Source organism: Entelurus aequoreus, linkage group LG01 (genome assembly GCF_033978785.1).
Source record: "Entelurus aequoreus isolate RoL-2023_Sb linkage group LG01, RoL_Eaeq_v1.1, whole genome shotgun sequence".
NCBI classification, from domain to species: domain Eukaryota; kingdom Metazoa; phylum Chordata; class Actinopteri; order Syngnathiformes; family Syngnathidae; genus Entelurus; species Entelurus aequoreus.
Window position 1 is genome coordinate 48,624,238 of NC_084731.1, and position 21,182 is coordinate 48,645,419.

At 39.3% G+C, this 21,182-nt stretch overlaps 1 protein-coding gene across 1 annotated transcript in view; it reads left to right on the forward strand.

Moving 5' to 3' along the window:
• Positions 1-21,182, forward strand: part of LOC133653944 (uncharacterized protein C6orf132 homolog) — a 37,003-nt gene that overhangs the window by 10,966 nt on the left and 4,855 nt on the right. Inside the window, exons 3-4 of the mRNA XM_062053805.1 lie at positions 14,183-14,252; positions 18,211-20,056. Coding sequence (XP_061909789.1) covers positions 14,183-14,252; positions 18,211-20,056 — 1,916 coding nt within the window. The remainder of the gene's footprint in view (positions 1-14,182; positions 14,253-18,210; positions 20,057-21,182) is intronic.

Here is a 21,182-nt window from a genome sequence, read left to right on the forward strand (position 1 = left end):
AAATGAAAAAAAATAAAAATATAAAAAAATAGTATGTATATACACACACACACCACCTGCATTTTTTCTCACAAGTCATTAATTACACATGAATATTGGTTTATAAATGGCAGTAACATGGCCGCCCTATTTACTTGAAATAAAAACATGAATAAACAATATTACTGTATTATTTCAATAATCTTAGCATTTACAATAGCTAGTTATTAGTGTTTAACCTCAGAGCAATCAATTAGCGCTCTACTAGCCAGCGAGCTATACTGTATTCTTTGAATATCTTAGTATTACACAAACAAGGTGTTTTTAAGATTATTTTGATTTAAAACTCAATTTTATGACAGATATGTACAGTATAGACCTTCTCATTCAATGCAGTGTCTTTATTTTCATGACTATTAACATTGTAGATTGTCACTGAAGGCATCAAAACTATGAATGAACACATATGGAGTTATGTACTTAACAAAAAAAGGCGAAACAACTGAAAACATGTTTTATATTCTAGTTTCTTCAAAATAGCCACCCTTTGCTCTGATTACTGTTTTGCACACTCTTGGCATTCTCTCGATGAGCTTCAAGAGGTAGTCACCTGAAATGTTTTTTTACTTCACAGGTGACATAGTTTTGATGCCTTCAGTGACAATCTACAATGTAAATAGTCATGAAAATAAAGAAAACGCATTGAAATGAGAAAGTGTGTCCTAACTTTAGGCCTGTACTGTATATATATGTATGTACGTATGTATGCATGTATGTATGTATGTATGTATGTATGTATGTATGTATGTATGTATGTATGTATGTCCTTATTGGTTGTGTGCGCTGTTCTCAGTCACATGGCTTCTTTCAAAATGATTTGCGTATTTATAAGGGCTTGGTCTGGCCATGCCAAGCCATGCGCACGTCTGTGGTCGGTTTAAAGTAGATTGCAATGTAACTAAGTAATGTTCTTGGATTTGTGAGTGCGAACACTTTCATACATCTGAATTTTTACTGGCGTGCGCCGTTTTCTGGATTTGATCGTACGTCCATATTTAGTAGGAAAGCCTCTCTGTAGATGAGGCTCCACGTGTGTACGAGGTGTGTTAAAAAGTGGTATTCTGATACCTTCTGGTATTTTAGTTGGAATGAAAGGCTACATTTAACAGACAGTCCCATAATAATGTGTTTTTAGAGAGGGTAAACTGATAGTGGCATATACTGTATACAAAACCCAAAACCAGTGAATTTGACATGTTGTGTAAATCGTAAATAAAAACAGAATACAATGATTTGCAAATCTTTTTCAACCTATATTCAATTGAATAGACTGCAAAGACAAGATACTTAATGTTCGAACTGGAAAACGTTGTTATTTTTTGCAAATATTAGCTTATTTGGAATTTGATGCCTGTAACATGTTTCAAAAAAGTGCCAAGGCATTGGAGCAACATATGTTGCCATCCAAGCAACGTTATCATGGACGCCCCTGCTTATTTCAGCAAGACAATGCCAAGCCACGTGTTACAACAGCGTGGCTTCATAGTAAAAGAGTGTGGGTACTAGACTGGCCTGCCTGTAGTCCAGACCTGTCTCCCATTGAAGATGTGTGGTGCATTATGAAGCCTAAAATACCACAACGGAGACCCCGGACTGTTGAACAACTTAAGTTGTACATCAAGCAAGAATGGGAAAGAATTCCACCTGAAAAGCTTCAAAAATTGGTCTCCTCACTTCCCAAACGTTTACTGAGTGTTGTTAAAAGGAAAGGCCCTGTAACACAGTGGTAAAAATGCCCCTGTGCCGACTTTTTTGAAACATGTTGCTGCCATTAAATACTAAGTTAATGATTATTTGCAAAAAAAAATTTAGTTTCTCAGTTCGAACATTAAATATCTTGTCCTTGCAGTCCATTCAATAGAATATAAGTTGAAAAGGATTTGCAAATCATTGTGTTCTGTTTTTATTTACCATTTACACAACGTGCCAACTTCATTGGTTTTGGGTTATGTATTTGGGGCGGGTCGCAACAAACAAATGAATGCATGGCAAACACAGGAGTTGCTAAGGGTGTTAGATAAGCACAGAGCTTGAACCATTTCTCGATAAATGACTAGATTAAACGCTGAAGTGGATGTGTCATTGCATGACTCAATGTGCAGTACAAAAGCTGATCATTACATTGTCACACACTGCCAGAACAGTCATTGTCACGTGGCACATTCGCAATTTTTAAAGTACGTAGCTACAAAAAAAGTGTTATCATTACTGGATTGTAAACTTGTTTAACTGGATTTCCTTATGTGAAGGTTGCATAAAAAACAATACACCACAATGCGATTGCATATCTGTGATGGCAATGGCCAGGTGAAAATCGCCCCAGATGCATTTTGGTGAAAGTTGCAAAATGATTGCTTGGTAAACCCTTTTGTATTGTTATATTGTTCCAACCTTTAACAACATATTCACTAAAAGAGATGCATGCAGTTATATATCCTTGTTGAAAAACGTTTACCAATCTTGTGGTTTATTTGGTGAATATACTGTATAATCATACAGTAACAAAAAATCTTAAAGGGAGTCATATTGTCCAAAATCAACTTCTTCTACCTGTTGGTACCTGTTTTCATCTAGATCCCAATGTGGCCTAGATGTCCGACTGATGACTTTATCGAACTGCGCGTGCAAGTGAAAACAAAGGAAGTTGACCGGATCCTGTAAATGAACAAAGAAGTTGCTACTACTACTACTACTACAAAATAAGATAAAAGTTGTCGCCACACTTTCAAAATGAGTGTTTTTCACGTGAAAATAAATCAAAGTAATATAATGTATGAATGGATAAATATAGTGCAGGCCTGGGCAATTATTTTGACTCTGAGGGCCGAATTTAGAGAACAAAATGTGTCTGGGGTCGGTATATCTATCTATCTATGTATATATGTTAACATATATATATATATATATATATATATATATATATATATATATATATATATATATATATATATATATATATATATATATATATATATATATATATATATATATATATATATATATATATATATATATATATATATATGTGTGTGTGTGTAAGCTGTGAAAATCTGCTGTACAGTATGTGTTTGGGTCCTATTTTTAGGAACACTAATACAAAACCTCACAATAATGTCTGATTAAAAGCTAAAAACATTATGACAGACCGCCTTAAAAAACTGAATGGAATTTTAAATTTTTTTACTAAATGAGACACACAGAATGTACATGAAAATAAAGAATGTGGAATATTAACTATGAAGGATAAAACACTGAATATTGACAATATATGAACATCACACCCCCTCTTTATCAACATATTTTACAATCACGTGAGCAACAAAAATGCAACAAACACAGCAAAATATGAACGCGAAGGGTAAAAAAATCTGATATATCACTAAGCTTTAGAACTTTGTTGTGAAAATCTCCTTCCGCGTCTGTCCCTGACACCCGCATTTCAGGCTGGCCGCTCTGGAAACACTCTGTGGAAAGGCTCCCCAACCACACTGCTTGGTGCCTCGTCTGAGCTGCTGTGACTTAGATTACCATAGTAACTAATTAGATTACCATAGTAACTAATTAGATTACCATAGTAACTAGGGAATAAGCGGTTGAAAATGGATGGATGGATGGATAGTATATCATGCAAAAGTGCAGATTCCAACCATTGAAATACTTTGTATAGTTCAAGACTTACGGTCATTTGAAAACATCACTGCACATCATAATGGCAGCTACAGTTTCCATCTTAAAGATCTAAAAAAAATGTTTGGGAATGTCCGGCGGGCCAGATTGAAAAGCTTAACGGGCCGCATGTGGGCGGGCCTTAATTCGCCCGGGCCTTAATTCGCCCTAGTCTGATATAGTGTAATATATCTGGGAGGGTTCAAATCTTTTTATGGTTGTTAAGTAGAGGAGGACTGACATCAGCGTGGATCAACGTTAGCTTTATTTTTCAATGTCAATGTCTTTCAACAATCGCTATTTTTTTGGAATCAAAATATATATTTATATATTACATATAGCCTAATGTTTGCGTAGTATTGACTAGTGATGCACCGAAACTTCAGTTGTCTAAAATAGACTTTGCTCACCGAAACCAGATGAACTTCAGTAATGAAGTATATCCACTTCCGCTTGGCACACAAATGATGGAGCTCGCCTAAAGCTGATAATAAAGTCAAAACAATCAGATTTGAAGTACTTTGGAGCATTTAGACTGACAGAAAAATCAGATCTGTGTCACTTCTGGGCAAAAAAAATCAGATTGGGTGTGCAGTGTAAACGGGGCCTTAGTTACTCAGATAGTAATGTGTTTAATAAGTTTTAATTGGAGTACTGGAGAAAGACGTTAATGTCTCTTGTTTCATGTTAGCATTTAAGCTAGCGAGCTGGTGCCAGTCGATCCGTGAGTTTATACAAGTGCAGTTATCAATCACGGTTTTCCATCATTTTAATTTAAAATGGTAATACTAACCCTTGTGAGTTTTATTATTACCCTTTATCATTACATCCCTACAATGAGGCTCACTGACATGGATTTTACAGCCACAATGAGAACAATTCCGGTATTAGTATAGTACCGCGATACTAATGAATCATATTCGGTACTATGTTCACTATTTTATTTAAGGACAAACTTGCAATAAGAAACAAATGTTTAATGTACCATAAGATTTGTTGTTAAAATAAAGCCAATTATGCACATTTTTGTGGTCCCCTTTATTTAGAAAAGTTTGAAAAGTACCGAAAAGTATACAAATCATTTTGGTACCGATACCAAAATATAAACCTGTGTTTGGTTATTTGATCATTAAATACTTTATTTGCCTTGACCAGTCAATGCCTTATTTCCCTGTCCGGTATTTTTTCTTCTATTTTCTTTGTATATACTTTGTTGGAATTTTGAGGTGCAGGTGACAACACACGACTTGGTTTCCCCAATCCGTTTGCATATCTAAAAATGTATTAATTGATCAAGTTGAATTGATTACATAAGGAAGTTATGGTTTTTGCCAGGATTTAGTCTTCATTTTTAATTTTTTCAATTCAAAGTGTTTAAATTTGATCTTGAAAATGTGCAGATACCCTGAGCAAGGCAGGTGCCTGGTTGTGATGTGAAAATAGTTAGTTGTATTTCCCTCTGCTCCATTTAGAGATTTGGACATTGCAGTGTATGGGGGGGAAAAAATAAGTTTCCAAAATATAACATCACTATCGTTTCTTATTTTAAAGACAACCTTGGTATGCTCTAGCTTTAAAGCAAAACGTCATAACCCAACCTAAAAGACTTTGGTTCGCACGCCCCAGTGCGTGGGAGTGTTTGCGTCTGTGGCATGTTGGGCGTGGCGCACCTAGCAGCACATTGGCAGGGACGACTCACGCTGATGAAAACAAAGTCACAACATAGGAATCAAACGGGTGAACTCACACTGGAACCTTTGTCACGCTTCATGACACGCCTTCGTACCTGAGTTGCAGGCATTTATTTATATGTCTTATCAGCCTGAAATCTCATGTGTGATGTTTCCTCTGGACTCTGGACAAATGATTGGTTAAACATCCCTATCTTTGTTTGACACATTATGTTCAATGTTGATTTTCCAGTGGAAATCAAAATACAAAACCCAAAACCAGTGAAGTTGGCACGTTGTGTAATTTGTAAATAAAAACAGAATACAAAGATTTGCAAATCCTTTTCAACTTATATTCAATTGAATACACTGCAAAGACAAGATATTTAATGTTCGAACTGAGAAACAACTTTTTTTTTTTTTTTGCAATACCAACAAACCGGATGGTTCTTTTTCCTCTTTGTCCCGGAGGACACGATGTCCACAGTTTCCAAAAACAGTTTGAAATGTGGACTCGTCAGACCACAGAACACTTTTCCACTTTGCATCAGTCCATCTCAGATGAGCTCGGGCCCAGTGAAGCTGGCAGTGTTTCTGGGTGTTGTTGATAAATGGCTTTTGCTTTGCATAGTAGAGTTTTAACTTGCACTTACAGATGTAGCGACAAATTGTAGTTACTGACAGTGGTTTTATGAAGCGTTCCTGAGCCCATGTGATGATATCCTTTACACACTGATGTCGCTTTTTGATGCAGTACCGCTTGAGGGATCGAAGGTCCGTAATATCGTTGCTTACGTGCAGTGATTTCTCCAGATTCTCTGAACCTTTTGATGATATTACGGACCATAGATGGTGAAATCCCTAAATTCCTTGCAATATCTCGCTGAGAAATGCTGTTCTTAAACTGTTGGACAATTTGCTCACGCATTTGTTCACAAAGTGGTGATCCTCGCCCCATCCTTGTTTGTGAATGACTGAGCATTTCATGGAAGCTGCTTTTATACCCAATCTAACTAACCTTAACCCAATCATGGCATCCACCTGTTCCCAATTAGCCTGTTCACCTGTGGGATGTTCCAAATAAGTGTTTGATGAGCATTTCTCAACTTTCTCAGTCTTTTTTGCCACTTGTGCCAGCTTTTTTGAAACATGTTGCAGGCATCAAATTCCAAATGAGCTAATATTTGCCAAAAATAACAAAGTTTTCCAGTTTGAACGTTAAATATCTTGTCTTTGCAGTCTATTCAATTGAATATAAGTTAAAAAAGATTTGCAAATAATTTCATTCTGTTTTTATTTACCATTTACACAACGTGCCAACTTCACTGGTTTTGGGTTTTGTAATACAGTTCAGATTAAAACTGGCCTTTTACTGTGTTGGCATATTCTGTATTTAGTAAACACTGTCATACAAGAGTAAAAAAATGTTTTAGGAAGTATAAAGGAACGCTTTCTTAAGATCATTCGACTTCATGCATGGCACTTTTACCGTTCTTTTTACCCCACAACACAGGTAACAAACAGAAATTAACCGCTGAAAGAATAACGACATGGGGGGAAAAAATCTATTCAAAGCAAACATTATTTATCCAAACCACAGGAGCATGGATGGCTATTTCAAAAATATCAAGCAACATTTGTTAAATAATTGTCAATAATTATTGCTCAATCTACAGTCTTCATTTATTTACACATTACATTATTTATTCACTTATTTTTCAGACTATAAGGCAAACTTAAAATCCTTAAATTTTCTCAAAAATTGACAGTGCACCTTATAACCCGGTGCGCCTAATGTGCGGAATGATTCTGGTTGCGCTTACCGACCTCGAAGCAATTTTATTTGGTACATGGTGTAATGATAAGTGTGACCAGTAGATGGTAGTCACACATAAGAGATACGTGTAGACTACAATATGACGCCAGTAAACAACACCAAAACTTTAAATGTTCCATTGAAATCAAAGAACATTCCACAAGGCACTCAAAAATCTGTCAAAATGTTTTCGTATGACTTTGAAGCCGCACCGCTTGATGGATTGTCGGCCCATTACGGCTACCGTAGTCCGAGATACAAGTATTACTATGGTGTGTGTAAAATGGCATCCATTAGCAGACATATTATCTGCCATTTTGTTTCACAATATTATGCAAAACCAACTTTTCTTACCTTCTGGTACCTGTTGATGTGTGTTTGAGATCTGCATAAGTCCTGAAAATTTGCGCACGTCCGCCACTGTAGTCCGTGCCAACACCTTAGTGGATAAGCTTCTTATTTTTCTTCCGGGCTACATTATACACCCCTGCTACCACCAAACCCCCCCCCCCACACACACACACACACAGACACACATCAACCCCCCCCCCCCCCCCCTCTCCCTCCGTGCGTCAGTTGAGGTGGGCGGGGCGGGGTTTGGTGGTAGTTAGGGATGCATGGGATTCTGGGTATTTGTTCAGTTGTGTTTATGTTGTGTTACGGTGCGGATGTTCTCCCGAAATGTGTTTGTCATTCTTGTTTGGTGTGGGTTCACAGTGTGGCGCATATTAGTAAGAGTGTTAAAGTTGTTTATACGGCTACCGTCAGTGTGACCTGTATGGCTGATGACCAAGTATGCCTTGCAGTCACTTACGTGTGTAAACAGAGGCTGCGTACAATATGTGACTAGGCCGGTACGCAGATAGTATGGTGAAAAAGCGGACGCGACGACAGATTGTAGAGGACGCTAATAAAGGCAGTGCCGTCACGGCACGTCTTCAATATTGTTGACCGGGTGAATATCGGAGAATATTAGCCCCGGGAGATTTCCGGGAGAGACACTGAAAACCGGAAGTCTCACGGAAAAATCGGGAGGGTCGGCAAGTATGCAGCTGAGCCGCATCAGAGTGGTCAAAAAGCCGCATGCGGCTCCGGAGCCGCGGGTTGCCGACCCCTGCACTAGACGAATGTCATCGAGCAGCGACTAAGTTTGTGGTCAAAAGTTTGCATTTTCGGTAGGTGAGAGAAAAGTTGCATGTTTTCCTGCAACCAGATTTTCTCTCAGTCATATCATACAGCTGAAACTCATAACATGAGACTATGATGTAAAAGTCCATTCATGCCAGCAGTTAACCTTAAAATGTGAAACAAATCTGTGATATTAACTTATTGCATGCAAGCCTTTATTTGTGGTAATTCTGATCATCATGGTTTACAGTTTTTGAAGCCTTACATTTTCTGAGATTTTCACTTCAAAGTTTTTATTAACTGCAAATCATGATCATCAAAATTATGACCAATAAAGGGTGGATTAACATCAAAATCCACACTTTTTTTTCCAAATAAGAATCGATAAGACAATCGTTTATGATACCGAATCGTTAAGCAGAATCGAAACCGTAAAAATCTTATCAAGTCCCATCCCTACCTAAACTGAAAGATATGGACATCTTATCAGTCGGCATCGCTGTGAGAGCAGACATTGTACAGTAAGCAATCGTTTTAATATGTTTGTAGTTTGCATTGCTTGTTGTCATGTCTGTGTTGACCACGCTTTTGTTTGGCCATGTGCTGTTTGTTTTTTAGACTCTTTTTTTAGTTCCTGGTTGTGCACTCTTGTTTGTTTTGTCACCATAGCGACCATTAGTTTCACCTGTTTCACGTTTTCCACTCGCGCACCTGTTGTCAATCATGTCTGTATTATTTAAGCCCATAGTTGCCAGAAAGTCAGCCTGGCGACATTAAAACTGTTATCCCTGTTACTCCATTGATTACGTGTTCCATGCTATAGATTCCTGCTCTGCCAAGTAAGTTTTTGTTATTAATGCCACAGTTAGTGACTTTAGTTTCATGTTCATATTTTCTGCCTTTGTGCTAGACTTGTTTTCATTAGTCAAGTTTGTTCTCCGCCTTTGTGCGCGCCTTTAGTTTTGTACCCCTATTGTAGTTTAGAGTTAAAAATAAATGATGTCCTTACCTTCACGCCATGTCCAGTCCAACTTTACTTGCATCTCGGGAAAACAAACATCCTATAGTCCACGTATTGACACTTGTTTAGTACTTAGCAATGCTTAGTGTTTTACTACAGCTGGATCTGTTTAGCACACAGCTTCTAAAACTTGTAGCTCACCCGCCTTATATTAAAGATAAAAAATTATATGGTTCTGGATCATCATTTGTCCCAAAGTAGGGTTGTACGGTATACCGGTACTAGTATAGTATCGCGGTACTAATGAATCAAAAACGGTACTATGCTCTGTTTGAAAAGTACCGGTTCCCGGTCATGCATGACGGCGCATCATCAAGTCATGACATTGCTGGTTTTGCGAGCAGACGAGCATGTTTGGCAGCGCACAATCAAAGAGTACTTACAAGCAGGCAAGGTGTGCAGACAGAAAAGGGAGAACAGACGCATTTTGGCTTAAAAACTAAAGATAAAAGTGACGTAACAACACTTGAAACGCCCTCAAGAAGAGGTGCTTTAAGACATTGCTAGCTAGCTAGTGGCGAACGTCCATCCGCAGTCGACAGTGTTTTAACTACTTCTAAATCACTAATCCTCGCCTCCATGGCAACGTACAAAGTAAGTTTCTTGCAAATATCCCTGCAGGACGAAGAATAGCTAAACATGCTTCACTACACACCGTAGGAGGATACTATAGCTAACCGCTAACAGCAAGCTCGCACTCCTAAATTTAAACAAATGCCATGGGTGGATCTACACCTAACATCCACTGTAATGATACCAAGTACAATAGCGTATCTAGTCGATAGTACTATAATTACATCGATATTTTTTATCGTCACAAAATCTTTTTTCCTTTTTAAAAAAAATGTATATCATGTTTATAAACTCAGGAAATATGTCCCTGGACACATGAGGACTTTGAATATGACCAATGTTTGATCCTTTAACTACTTGGTATCGGATCGATACCTAAATATGTGGTATCATCGAAAACTAATGTAAAGTATCCAAACAAAAGAAGAATAAGTGATTATTACATTTTAACAGAAGTGTAGATAGAACATGTTGAAACAGAAAGTAAGCAGATATTAACAGTAAATGAACAAGTGGATTAATAATCAATTTTTACAACTTGTCCCTCATAATTTTGACAAAATAGAATGATAAATGACACAATATTACTGCATATGTCATTAGACTAATTAGGAGCCTTTGTTTGCTTACTTACTACTAAAAGACAACTTGTTTAGTATGTTCACTATTTTATTTAAAGACAAAATGGTTCTTCAATTGCAATAAGAAACATATGTTTAATGTACCGGAAGATTTTTTGTTAAAATAAAGCCAATAATGCCATTTTTTTGTGGTCCCCCTTATTTAGAAAAAATATTTTAGTACCGGTACCGAAATGTATTTCGATACTTTTCGGTACCGGTACTAAAATGTTGGTATCGGGACAACTATATCCCAAAGTGAAGTTAATTTTTTTATATTTGTATAACGCTTTTCTCTGGTGACTCAAAGCGCTTTTACATAGTGAAACACAATATCTAAGTTACATTTAAACCAGTGTGGGTGGCACTGGGAGCAGGTGGGTAAAGTGTCTTGCCCAAGGACACAACGGCAGTGACTAGGATGGTGGCAGCGGGGATCGAACCTGGAACCCTCAAATTGCTGGCACGGCCACTCTACCAACCGAGCTATACCGCCCCAAAGTAATCATTATTGGCTCCCACAATGTCTGCATAGTTTTGCCTTGCTTTTGGTGGCAAAGGGACTTGCGGTTCCTACCTCTACGTCACACGATCACGTGACTGGCTTTCAAATTGGCTCGGGAATCTCTGTGAGATTGATACTATTTTGATCATATATGTTTACTCCCAAACTTTGGAAGTCTTTTGCTGTCATACATCAGATATATATGATAATAGCTTTAATATAAACGGCACTTGTTTTTGCACTCTACTGGTACTTTAATAATTTACGCCATTGTAAGAACAGAACTTGTACGTAGACCCAGGACTCACTCCTGGATTTTGTATTATGGCAACAAAGGCTGTGCTTATGATTTTGTGGCGTCTGAGTTGTCTCTTCTTCCTTTGTGTCATCATCATCAGATGTCCAGCTTAGTATTTTACAGCCACGCCCTCGTCTCAGGTCCCACATCGAAGGTGGTTTGTACAGGCGGTGGTTTTATGGTGGTCAAAGATGATTTAAAGCAGCCAACCCCAGTTGGCATGCGGTTAAACAGAGTCCATTGCTGGCGTGGCAGTTCTTTTCCTTTAACACCGCCTCCGGGGTCCTGGAGGCGGCATCGTGTGGGCCCGGCGGACTCCCACCCCTGCTTTAAGGCAGCCGTCAGCCATGCCTCTGTGGACAGGTCCTCTAAGTGACAGCCTGTCAGTTTTATGTTCCTAAGAACACGAGACAATATGGTTGAGTAATTATACTGTAGGTGGATCATTTTCCTTTCCTTTGATTCACAAGCGCTGCACGAGGTGTAAAGCATGCAAGGCGTGCATTGGTGTTCATTGCGTAAACCGTGTTGCTATTCAGATCTTATTACACAAGTGTTCTTACAGCAGTGTTTTACAACCACTGTGCGAGATATTGTCTTGTGGGCCGTGGGAAATTTTGCAACTTCCACTAATTGGTCCAAAAAATATTTTTTGCAAATCAATAATTATCATCTGCAAATAATGTGCCGTTGTTGAGTGTCTGTGCTGTATAGAGCTCGGCAGGTTAACCATGTTATACTCCATATTAGTAGGTGGAAGCAGGTAGTTCATTGGTTTGTAAAAGTCGGAATGCGTCGAGGATGTTTTGTCGTGATCCCAATATGCAGAGCACAGCGGGAGACGGCGTGCAAGTAAAATGGTATGCAATGATTAAACCAAAAATGAACAAAAGGGAAAGGAAAAGGCACTGAAGGTTTGGGAAGGCTATGCAAAAAGAAAGCAAAACTGAACATGCTACAAGGTAAACAAAAACAGAATGCCGGACGGCAGCAAAAACTTACAGCGTGTGCGCAGAGATGGCGTCCACAAAGTACATCCGAACATGACATGACAATCAACAATGTCCCCACAAAGAAGGATAGCGTACGCACAACATAAATAGTCTTGATTGCTAACACAAAGCAGGTCAGGCAATATCACTCAAAGGAAGGCGAGAAGCTGCTACAGGAAAACACCAACAAAACAGGAAGGAAGAGTCACCAAAATAACAGCGCAAGACAGGAACTAAAGCACTACACACAGGGAAACAACAACAAACTCAAAATAAGGCACGACAACCTGGTGGAGTTTAATTTGTTAACCTTTTCTTCTAGTGGTGTGCCTCTGTATTTTCTTTATTAAAAACATGTGCCTTGGCTCAAAAAAGGTTGAAAAACACCATCTTACAGGATGGTAGAGCATGGATAAAAGAGCAGAACATTACCTTTTCTCAGTGGCCTAGTGGTTAGAGTGTCCGCCCTGAGATCGGTAGGTTGTGAGTTCAAACCCCGGCCGAGTCATACCAAAGACTATAAAAATGGGACCCATTACCTCCCTGCTTGGCACTCAGCATCAAGGGTTGGAATTGGGGGTTAAATCACCAAAAATGATTCCCGGGCGCGGCACCGCTGCTGCCCACTGCTCCCCACTGCTCCCCACTGCTCCCCTCACCTCCCAGGGGGTGAACAAGGGGATGGGTCAAATGCAGAGGACAAATTTCGCCACACCTAGTGTGTGTGTGACAATCATTGGTACTTTAACTTTAACTTAACTTTAACTTTACCATCGATTCCGTTCAGTTCAATCGTATTTATACAACACCAAATTATGACAGAAGATATTTTAAATATAAAGAACGTCCAGGACCAAGCTGCTCATTTATCAAAGAAATAAAGATTACACAAGAACCCGTTGAATGGATTTCCACAAAACTTATTGCCAGTGTGGGGAATAAGCCAAAGACGAGGCTATAAATATTGGCATGGACCTAGATAAGATTGTTTTTAACTTTGAAAAATAGGAAATTTTTCCTCTATTGTAATGAAAATCTAATTTAAAACATTTGTATGCGTGCACAACACTTAAAACCTTTAGCATATCTGTATGTGGAATTAAATTATGGAATGGATTAAGCAAAGAAATCAAACAAAGCACCAATATGATTCCGTTTAAGAGACTGTTTAAACTACAAGTGTTCACAAAGTACAAAGAAGAACAATTATGATGAAGATCTTGAACATTTTTTTTTTTGGAGATAAAGATTATTTAGGTATTTATTATTTGTTTAGTTACTATGGTATATTATTTATTGATTATTTATTTATTCACTGTTCTGTTACAGAGAACAAGGAAATGGGATACAATTGCAATAGTATGAAAAGGGGTAGGATTAAATAGGGTCAGCTTTTTCCTGCTCCTTTTCGGACGTGCTGTCATGAAACAACTGGAAGTATGTGATACATTACATTGTATCGTATGCATGATCCAAATAAACTGAAACTGAACTGAACTGAACCTGAATATTGCATTATAATATTTACTACAAAATGTAAATGATTGTGATGCAATATTAGGGCTGGCTGTTGCAACCAGAAGCAGGTCTGTGCTAGTGTTTTTTATTCATACCATACCACACTTTCTTAATACATTTAAACTAAATGTTTTGACAATCTTGGACATGCGTAATTGTTTTACTGCGTAATTGTTTTACTATGGAGGACTGCTTTGGTTGAGAACTGGTTTGTTCACTGTACAGTGAAGGCCTTCATACTTTTCAGCAACTCCAGGTCTAAAGATCTTACAGCTGTTCTTTGTTATGCCCCATTTTGTGCAATTATAATTGTTTTTCCACCCTTACTCCAAACAGTCATCCGAGGGTTCTCAAGGTTTTGTTCCAACGCCCAGAGTCCCTGTTCTTCCTCCTATCAATGGTGCAGGTGAGCGTCTGTTGCTTAACGCCTCTTACACACATGCTCTTACTTTGTAGTATAGCCCAGGATTTTACATGTCATACCAGAAACTATACACATCACTTTGCTTAGTGAGCAGGCCTGTAGGACAAGTATTTGTTGGTCCAGTCAGTTGCTCAATAGACTCTGGATGTGTCACACCAGAGGACATTAACAAAATAAATAGGTTCCCACTCTTAATTGACCCCGCCAATTTATTAATTAAATTTGACTTTCTGCCAAGTGTTCAACTTGCATATTTATTTTCATGAAAAAAAGTAAGAACTAGTGCTGTCAAGCGATTCAAAAAATAAGCGATACATTTTTTTATGATCAGTAAATAATTAATTTAAATTAATCTCTAATTTCACCTAAATAAAATGCTGAGAAAAGCCTGCTCAACTTGAGTTATTTTCATTCAAATTCATTACATTGTGGCAGATCAAAAGACTGAAAGTGGCTTTACGGCTTTTATATATATATATATATATATGTCTTAATTAGATTATCCAAAAAATAGTGCTCGATACCGTGGTAGAGCGTAATATGTATGTGTGGGAAAAAATCACAAGACTATTTCATCTCTACAGGCCTGTTTCATGAGGGATTTCCTCAATCCTCAGGAGATTTTAATGGAAGCATTCACATACCATGGTTTATATAGGGCACAGAGTGGGTGGGTACAGGCAGGCGTGGGGGCGTGGTGATTGACTCATGTGTTACCTAGGAGGTGTTTCCTTCTGTGACGGCATGCTGATACAATTTCGCTGCGCTTGTTGAGGGATGACAACTCTGGGCGGTATATGATAAACAGTTTCTCTTTTAAGCATAGGTTGCATCTTTTGTTACCACTGTTGTAAGGTGTGCTGGCAGTGTGTCGCGCCTCGCCAAGGAGCAGCGAGAATACCAAGAAGCGTATATGCCAAATCTTCAAAGAGAACGGTCTACGGATCACAATTGAAGCCAACAAGCAAACCGTCAACTTCCTCGACGTCACTTTCAACCTGAGGAATAACAGCTACCAACCATTCACGAAACCCAACACAACACTCCAATACGTGCACCATGACAGCAACCACCCACCCACCACCACGAAAAGAATACCTACCGGAATTAATAAAAGACTATCGATGCTGTCATCTAGCAAAGCTGAATTCGACAAAGCAACCCCCCCGTACCAAAAAGCACTTGATGAATGCGGATACAACTTCACCCTCACCTACGAACCCACGCCAGGAAACCAACCAAAAAGGAGCAGAAAACGAAACAACATTATCTGGTACAACCCCCCATACAGCAAAAACGTCTCAACTAATATTGGCCACAAATTCCTCACCCTGATCGACAAACACTTCCCCAAAGGCAACACCCTAAGAAAAGTATTCAACAAGAACAACATTAAATTGAGCTACAGCTGCATGAACAACATGCGACAAATCATTTCAAACCACAATAAAGCAATTGAAAAGGAGCCGCCCACCACCAGGCAGGACGACTCCAAAACCGACAAAAACTGCAACTGCCGCAAGAAACCTGATTGCCCTCTCAACGGGGGGTGCTTACAATCATCAGTTGTTTACCAAGCAAAGGTAATACGCAAGGACATTAACACATCCGACACATACGTAGGATTAACTGAGGGAGAATTCAAAACCAGATGGAACAATCACAAGGCTTCTTTCAGATGCAAAAGCCTGCGGAACACTACAGAACTCAGCAAACACATTTGGAATCTCAAAGACAATAATGTTGAATACTCAATAACATGGCAAATTCTTGCATCCAGCACACCTTACAACAGTGGTAACAAAAGATGCAACCTATGCTTAAAAGAGAAACTGTTTATCATATACCGCCCAGAGTTGTCATCCCTCAACAAGCGCAGCGAAATTGTATCAGCATGCCGTCACAGAAGGAAACACCTCCTAGGTAACACATGAGTCAATCACCACGCCCCCACGCCTGCCTGTACCCACCCACTCTGTGCCCTATATAAACCATGGTATGTGAATGCTTCCATTAAAATCTCCTGAGGATTGAGGAAATCCCTCATGAAACAGGCCTGTAGAGATGAAATAGTCTTGTGATTTTTTCCCACACATACATATATATATATATATATATATATATATATATATATATATATATATATATATATATATATATATATATATATATATATATATACAGATCCAGTCTTTGCCATTTTCTCAACTAAAACATTAAGGGCCTCATGTATTAAGCTTGCGTATGCAAACAAACCTGTCGCACGCCCCTTTTCACAGCAAAGATGAGATGTATTAAGAGTGATGTGTACATGAAAGGGCATTTTATGACTTTTCTTCATTGGATTACATGCTTTAGTATAATTTTATTGTTATAATCGTATTGCATGTTTTTTGTATCTCTTTAATTTAGGTAGCCAGGGACTGCAGATGGAAATGAGCTATTTAGCTATAATCTGGTGCAGAACATATCTGTCTTTGACCTTAATGTTTATGTCCCTTCAAATAAAGACTAAACTAACTTGACATGGAAGTGTGCAGTGCATCACACCAACTTCATACTACGCGCACATTTCTACATGCTGTGGATACTTTGCAACACACAGTGGTGGTCGTTCATACTTTGCCAGCATTTGATTTTAACAGTGTAAAAAGAAAGAGGCAATGACACAAAATTAGCTTTTTCGCCAACACATTTAATGCTTCATATTCATAATATTATTTGTGAAGACTTCTATTGATTTGTCCAGGCAATCATTTTTCCATCTATTGCTGTCACAATGTGTTCTTATGGAGGTTAATTTGTGTCTTTATTACGAAAACTTTTTTGACACTGAATTTATTTAAACTGAATGTTTTGTGTTAGAATTTTGTGAACTGAAGGTTGTATATAAACATGTGCAAAAAAATCTGTGTAAAAAAATTCAGTGCGAAAAAATTTGCTGTTATTAAAAAGCAAGACTCACTTCTGGTAAAATAAGGCTAAAGCAATCGATCCTGTCTCAGAACCAGCCAATGAGTTGCCGAGTTTGAAGTCACATGACACAGGTGTTGCAAAACAGCATATAAAAGCAGTTAACTGGGCAACCTGGGCATGATACAACATAATAAACACGTCAATGCGGGCCACTGAATATTTTCAAACTATATAAATTATTCCAACAGTTAAAATCTGCATTTATTTATGTGATACATGAGTTAGTATGTGACATGATGTGCTGGGTAATGATGCTCCATGTAATATCACTGTTCTGCTGAACTTTGTTGTGAAAAGTTCTGCAGAACAGTGATATTATATGATTGAATTTGACAGAATTTTTATACACTGATTTTATTTAATGAAATTGTCAGCATAATTTGATGCAAAAAAAAAAATTACAAAGTTACATAAACTCATAGTAAAAAAAAAAGCTACACTGATCATATGCCTATGTTTTTTTCTCCAGGAAGGCCATGTGATGTACTTATAATAGGCTGCTAAAATATAGATTGTTCATTAGCAGAGTGTTTTCCTCCACTTTAGTTTGACGAAGAGTTAATGGTATGTTTTGCTAAATTGTTAACATCTTTGCTGCTAATGTTAACCGTGGCTGGTTGAGCTGCTTTATTGGTAAACAAAGTCCTTCTTACATTGGTAATGGTCATGGTTTTAGTTTATTTCGAACATGCATACAATGTGATACATCGCATATTTGCAGTTTTCATTACAGCAAGTCCGAAAAAAAAGGACTATCACTCTACCTTTTTCAATGGTGCAGTCGTTTTTGAAAATTAAATTTCACATTCATTGGACTAACAACTCAGTAGTCTTAATCAGTCTTAATCGTAATAAATGCGACAAATTAACACCACTTGTCAGAACAATCTAAATGTAATGTTTTGTAGGATGCTGAGTTCATTAATGATTATAAACACCTGTCCTTCTGTCTTTACTTTCACAGCCAACGGAAATGTGTTTTCCTATGACTTAGTGGAGGAAAACGTATTTGTTCCGCCTCCTCCAACCAATGCCCCTCCCCCACCTCCAGAGAATTTCATCCTCCCTCCACCAGACTTCCTGGGTTACTACTCAAACTATGCAGAACCCCCCTCCCTTCAGCCGCCTCCTATGGCTGCACCCCAGCCACCCGTCAAGGAGGGAAATAACCACCGTGTCATAAAACCCACATTCAGCCCCCCGCCAAAGCCCCTGTCTGCAAGCTCTTACAGCTCTGTGTCACCCACTTCCACTTCAAAACCGTCTCCAGCCAAAGTCCCCAAACATCCAAATTTCGCCCCGCCGCCGCCGCCTTTCAAAGGACCATCGAATACTGTTAAAACCCCGCCTGCGAAGCCAATTAGATTCTCCTCAATGTCCAACCTGGAATCCCCGCCGCACACACCTGCCCCCTCTCCACCTGTGCAGACCCGCACTCAGTCCACATTCAATCCCCAAAACCCAGCAAAGCTTTACCACGTTTCCAACGCCTCAATCCTTGTTGACTACAAAGAACTAGACAAAAGACCCAAGCAGATGTTACTCCTGGAGGATTCTGGCTCTGCTATGTTGGCCCAGGTGGACAGAAATGTTCCCCGGGGAACACCAACCACGCTCGTTCGCCAAAAGAATTTACAGCATGTGCATCCCTCCCAGCCGTCTCTGAAATCACTTACCACAAATGATGCATATCAAAAAGAGAATGTACCAAATATGCTGTCTTCTCAGTCACCCAAATCACAAGCTGGCACACCTCTCCAGGTGCAATACCAAGAACCAAGGAAGCTTCAGAAAGGGAGCAGAACTCAATTGACTTCTGGCGATCTCAAAGGCAGAGTTGGTTTCAAACCCAATTTCAGTCCGGTATTAGATCATAAACTCCGCCTAAAAAATGCTGAAAGCAGTGCATCTCAGGAGGGGCCTGCAGCTTCTCCTTTGGCTCTCCTTAATGCGGCTCGGGAGAGAGATCGGTTCAAGGGTTTTGTGTTCCGGGAAAACGGCACTGCGACATACAATGAACGCAGACGAAGCATTCAAACTGATCCCAATTCCGAATCGTCAATCCTTCCAAGATCCATCTCTTCTTCTTCTCTCTTTCATCAAAATCAAGTCCAAGTTAGTCCAACGTCTGTCAGTCCCACGCAAAAATGGGGGACAAAATCGGCAACCATCGGACATGTGGGCAATCAAACAAAGTCCAGTGGGCCAGCTTACGCTTTTACGCAACCAGCTTCACCGGCGAGAGAGCGCAACCATCTTTCATATGTTAAATCTGTCAGACCTAAAGACGATAGGGAAATGTTAAGTATGCCGTTGCTGCCCCCGCCTCCGGAGTTTGATGACTTTGACAGCATGACAGAGCCCCCTCCTTCGATTTGTCCTCCAACTCCTGAATTTAAAAAGGCACCACGAGTAAATATGAACTCCCCTCCACCTGACCACATTCCGCCAAAACAGCCAAAACACTATCCTATCTATGTCAACATCCAACAGAATCCCTTCTTGCTGACAAAACCCAAAACAGCCCCCGTACAGACGCCGCCCCCTCAGTCTCAAAGCCAGACCACGCTGGTGAGCATCTTACAAAAAAAGATGCTAGAACTGGACCACCAAATCTCTCCTAGTGAAGATGCAGATGACGACTCTGAAGAATGGGGCATTCCCCTTTCTGAAAACATTAAAGTGCCTGTGTTGCCAAAAACCAGGCCACAGTCTACAAGTTCTTTTAATGGAGTCACCCAAACAACTACAACTAACCACAAGCAGGAGACGCAAGGCAAAGTGGTTCGAAAATATCAGGCCACTAACAGGTAAGACCTGATCATGTGACAACTACACCTGCTGTGTGTTGATTTATTTCCAGAGGACAGTACATCTGGACCGCATAACAAGCTGTACATTGACTACTCTGAATCAGTGCTTCTCAACCGGTTTGGGTGCCAAAGCCACAATTAGTTCTTAATGACGAATAGAAACCCACATTCCGGACATTTTTCAACTTACATTAGTCAAATATGTTTCATGAAATGACAATGCAGTCTGAATTTGAGGTAGTGCAGAATAACTCATTTACCTGGGTGCCGCTGGAGGTGGGATTATGAAGTATTCACAGGGCGGCGTGGTTTGGTTGGTAGGGCAGCCGTGCCAGCAACTTGAGGGTTCCAGGTTCGATCCCCGCTTCCGCCATCCTTGTCACTGCCATTGTGTCCTTGGGCAAGACACTTTACCCACCTGCTCCCAGTGTCACCCACACTGGTTAAAATGTAACTCACTACGTAAAGCGCTTTGAGTCACTAGAGAAAAGCGCTATATAAATATACTTCACTTCAGAATCACGTTTTAATCACATGAATAAATGTGTTAACTACCAATATTTTTACCAGCAGCTGTAATCATAACTGAGCTATAGTAGGTCGTAAGTCATTAGAAGTGGAAAATTGAAAATTAAAAAGTTGCCCAATGTGTGTTTATTGTGCTTTAATTTTTGCTTGCACCGTTATTGTAGTTTGTATCGCGTGGGATACAAAATTGCCATAATATATTCAACTCTTTGCCGCCCAGGGTGTGTGTGCCGCAAATACCCTAAACCAGGGTGTCAAACTCATTTTTATTAATGGCCACATCGCAATTATTGCTGCCCTCAGGGGGCCGGTCGTAACAATGATTATATTGTACATGAATATAAACGTGTAACAGCGTCGTTACACAATTTGCGTAGGCAACGACCTCCCGCGACCTCAAAAGGGACAAGCAGTAGAAAATGGATGGATGGATGGAACTCTATTTGATGATTGTATTTGAAAAATGGCGGCTAGCTACGGCGGCCGAGAAAGGTCACACAACAAATGCAAACGCGACAAGACAATATCATTAATTACAACACAACAAAGTCCACAGCACAATTGCAAAAGCCACAATAAATACAAACGCAACAAA